Here is a 2,865-nt window from a genome sequence, read left to right as displayed (position 1 = left end):
TGGTACAAGGAAGCGAAAACCAAGATCTACCAAGACCATGACATCCAATAATAACTTTCTTCCATAAAAAATTCCTTCCCGACTTAAATCGCCACGCCCATTTAAGGAGGAGCGCATCATTAACGTCTTACAATTTTGATAAGCCAAGACCGCCCGTTTTCTTAGATGTCGTTATAATGTCCCAAGCCACCCAGTTGATATTTTTATCCACACTACAACCCGCCCAAAGAAAACGTCTCATAATCGCCTCAATACTCTATATGACCGTCTTAGGGGCTTTATAGAGAGAAATGTAATAAATGGGTAAGTTCTCTAAAACGGACTTAATAAGAATCAAACGACCACCCATGGAAAGGTGTTTCGCTTTCCAACCGGTTAAACGGCTCTTGATGACATCCAACACCAAACACCAATTGTTGATTCTAGTCATTTTTGCTCCAACTTTAATCCCCAAATACACAAAAGGAAAAACCCCTCTTCGACAACCCAAAACATCCAACATACTATCCACTTCCCCATCTTCCGTACCAATCCCGAATAAGTTAGACTTATGAATATTGATACGGAGGCCCGAGCAGAGATAGAAAATTCTAAGGACACGAGTCGTGTTTTGGAGATTCTCTTTGGACCATTCCCCAATAATTAAGGCATCGTCCGCAAAGAAAAGATGGTTAAAACCCACATTGTCATCCGAAAAAATAATACCTTTAAGAATACCCATATAACTTGCCTTTTTCAACATCCAAGAAAGGCACTCCATAACGATAAGAAATAAAAATGGGGAAATCGGGTCACCTTGACGAAGACCTTTTTCACTTTTGAATTGGAAAGTGGGTGAGCCATTGACAAGCACCGAGGCAAAGGCCGACTCGAGGACGCCTTTAATCCACTTGCACCATAACTCAGGAAATCCCATTTGAGCCATCAAAGACAATAAAAATCGCCAAATAACGTTTTCGTATGCCTTCTCAAAATCAATCTTTAGGATAAACGCCTTTTTCTTCTTTCTTTTTAACCACTCTACCACTTCATTGACTACCAACGGACCATCCAAAATAGAGCGATCAGAAAGGAAAGCCGATTGATTCACCGAGATTAACTTACCCATAACCTTCTTAAAACAGTTAGCAAGGACTTTGGAGACAACCTTACTAACAGCCCCAATCAGAGTAATAGGTCTGTAGTCTCTAAGACCTACAGGCGATTTAACCTTGGGAATCAAAGTAATGAAGACGACCCGCAACCCATGTTTAGAGATCCTGTGGCATGAAAATAAGACAAAATGCGGTGGAAATCTCCTGCAAAAACATCTCAAAAATGTTTAAAAAAGCTGAAATTGAAACCGTCAGGCCCAGGGGACTTATTGGAGCCACAACCAAAGACTGCTTCTTTGATTTCCTGTAGGGAAAAAATGGCAGTCAGATCATTCCCATCTTGTGCGCTAAGACTTTGCATCCCGTCACAATCAATGGTAGGCCGAACCGGTATATTCTCCCGAAAATGAGATCGAAAGAATTTTAACACCTCCTTCTTCACTAAAGCCGGCTTGGAAATCCATTCACCTCTAATCTCCAACCCATGTATCGCATTTCTAGCTTTGCGGCCATTTATAACACTATGGAAAAAACTTGTGTTTTCGTCTCCAAGAGCATCCCATTTCACTCGTGACTTTTGTCTCATATCACGATTTTTAAATTCTCAATCTCTTGAATACTGTTTTTACATTCTGCCCAAACCCATAGCTCTGTCTCATCCAGCTCTTTCTCTTCCATAAGTCTTTCCATGTCTTCCTTTTCTTTAATCAACCGGTTTTCATCTTCTTTTTCTTTGTTTCTACAATTCGTAATCCACCCTTTTAATTTAGTCCGAAGCCTTTCTAACTTTTTTTATCAAGTTCACATCGGGCGGATCCATATCAGACCAGTCAAGCAAGACCGATTTGACCAACTCTTCACAACCAGTTCTGTCCAACCAAGAGTCAAACCACCTAAATGGTTTTGGCCCAAAATTGGTATCAATCAAAGTTAAAACTAACGGAGCATGATCAGAGTGTACTTTTCTGAGCGTTCTCACACAAGAGCTAGGCCGTTTGTTGAAGATACCATCACATACAAAAATCCTGTCAATTCTGCTCATCTTGCAAACTCCCTGTCTATTAACCAAATAAGTAAACTTCGAGCCCTTTAAGCTATACTCATGAAGACCTGTGTTGTCCAGAAAATCATTAAAGTCTCTAGCACAGACGTGATCAAAATAGGAATTTTTTCTTTCATTTGATTCCCTAACCGCGTTAAAATCCCCAAGAACAATCCACCAACCGTGACCCTCTTGAAGCACTTTATCAATTTTAGCCCAGAGATCCCTTTTACCCCCGTTAGTTTGAGGAGCATAAACATTAATCATATTAAGGCGATTCAAACCATCCTTAATTAAACCAGAGACAAGCAAGAAATTATCATCTTCCACTACCTTATCCTTCGTAAAAAATTTTGGATCCCAAATACTTAGTAAACCCCCTGAATTTCCTTAATTAAATCGGAGTATGCTTGTCTATACTTGCCTTTTAGATATGTTTAACTAATTAAACAAATAATAGAAATATATCAAAAATTTTATCAAAATAAATATTTATACACATTAGTAATAAGATATAAAAAAAGTGAAAATGATATTTTTCATATAAAACCTCTTAAAACTATACAATTTTAATTAACTTATATCAACACTACCTAGAAACTTATTTGCCTAACTATAATTTTCACATTTTGCATATATTGATCATAATGTGTCATTAACATGAAGGGTGGTTGTACTCGTCATGACACAAGCTAGAGACATGATATCGTAACACTGTAAACCAAATAA

General features: G+C 38.2%; 1 protein-coding gene across 1 annotated transcript; it reads right to left on the bottom strand.

Moving 5' to 3' along the window:
• Window positions 1-1,860: 1,860 nt before the first annotated feature.
• On the bottom strand, window positions 1,861-2,403 carry LOC143628577 (uncharacterized). The gene has a single exon (XM_077098132.1). The coding sequence runs from the start codon at window positions 2,401-2,403 to the stop codon at window positions 1,861-1,863; it is 543 nt and encodes a 180-aa protein (XP_076954247.1).
• Window positions 2,404-2,865: the final 462 nt, after the last annotated feature.

This window comes from Bidens hawaiensis, unplaced genomic scaffold (assembly GCF_021521415.1).
Source record: "Bidens hawaiensis isolate Kalapana, Puna unplaced genomic scaffold, B.hawaiensis_p1.1 tig00005028_1, whole genome shotgun sequence".
In the NCBI taxonomy this organism is placed as follows: domain Eukaryota; kingdom Viridiplantae; phylum Streptophyta; class Magnoliopsida; order Asterales; family Asteraceae; genus Bidens; species Bidens hawaiensis.
This window is presented reverse-complemented; position numbering and strand designations above follow the sequence as displayed.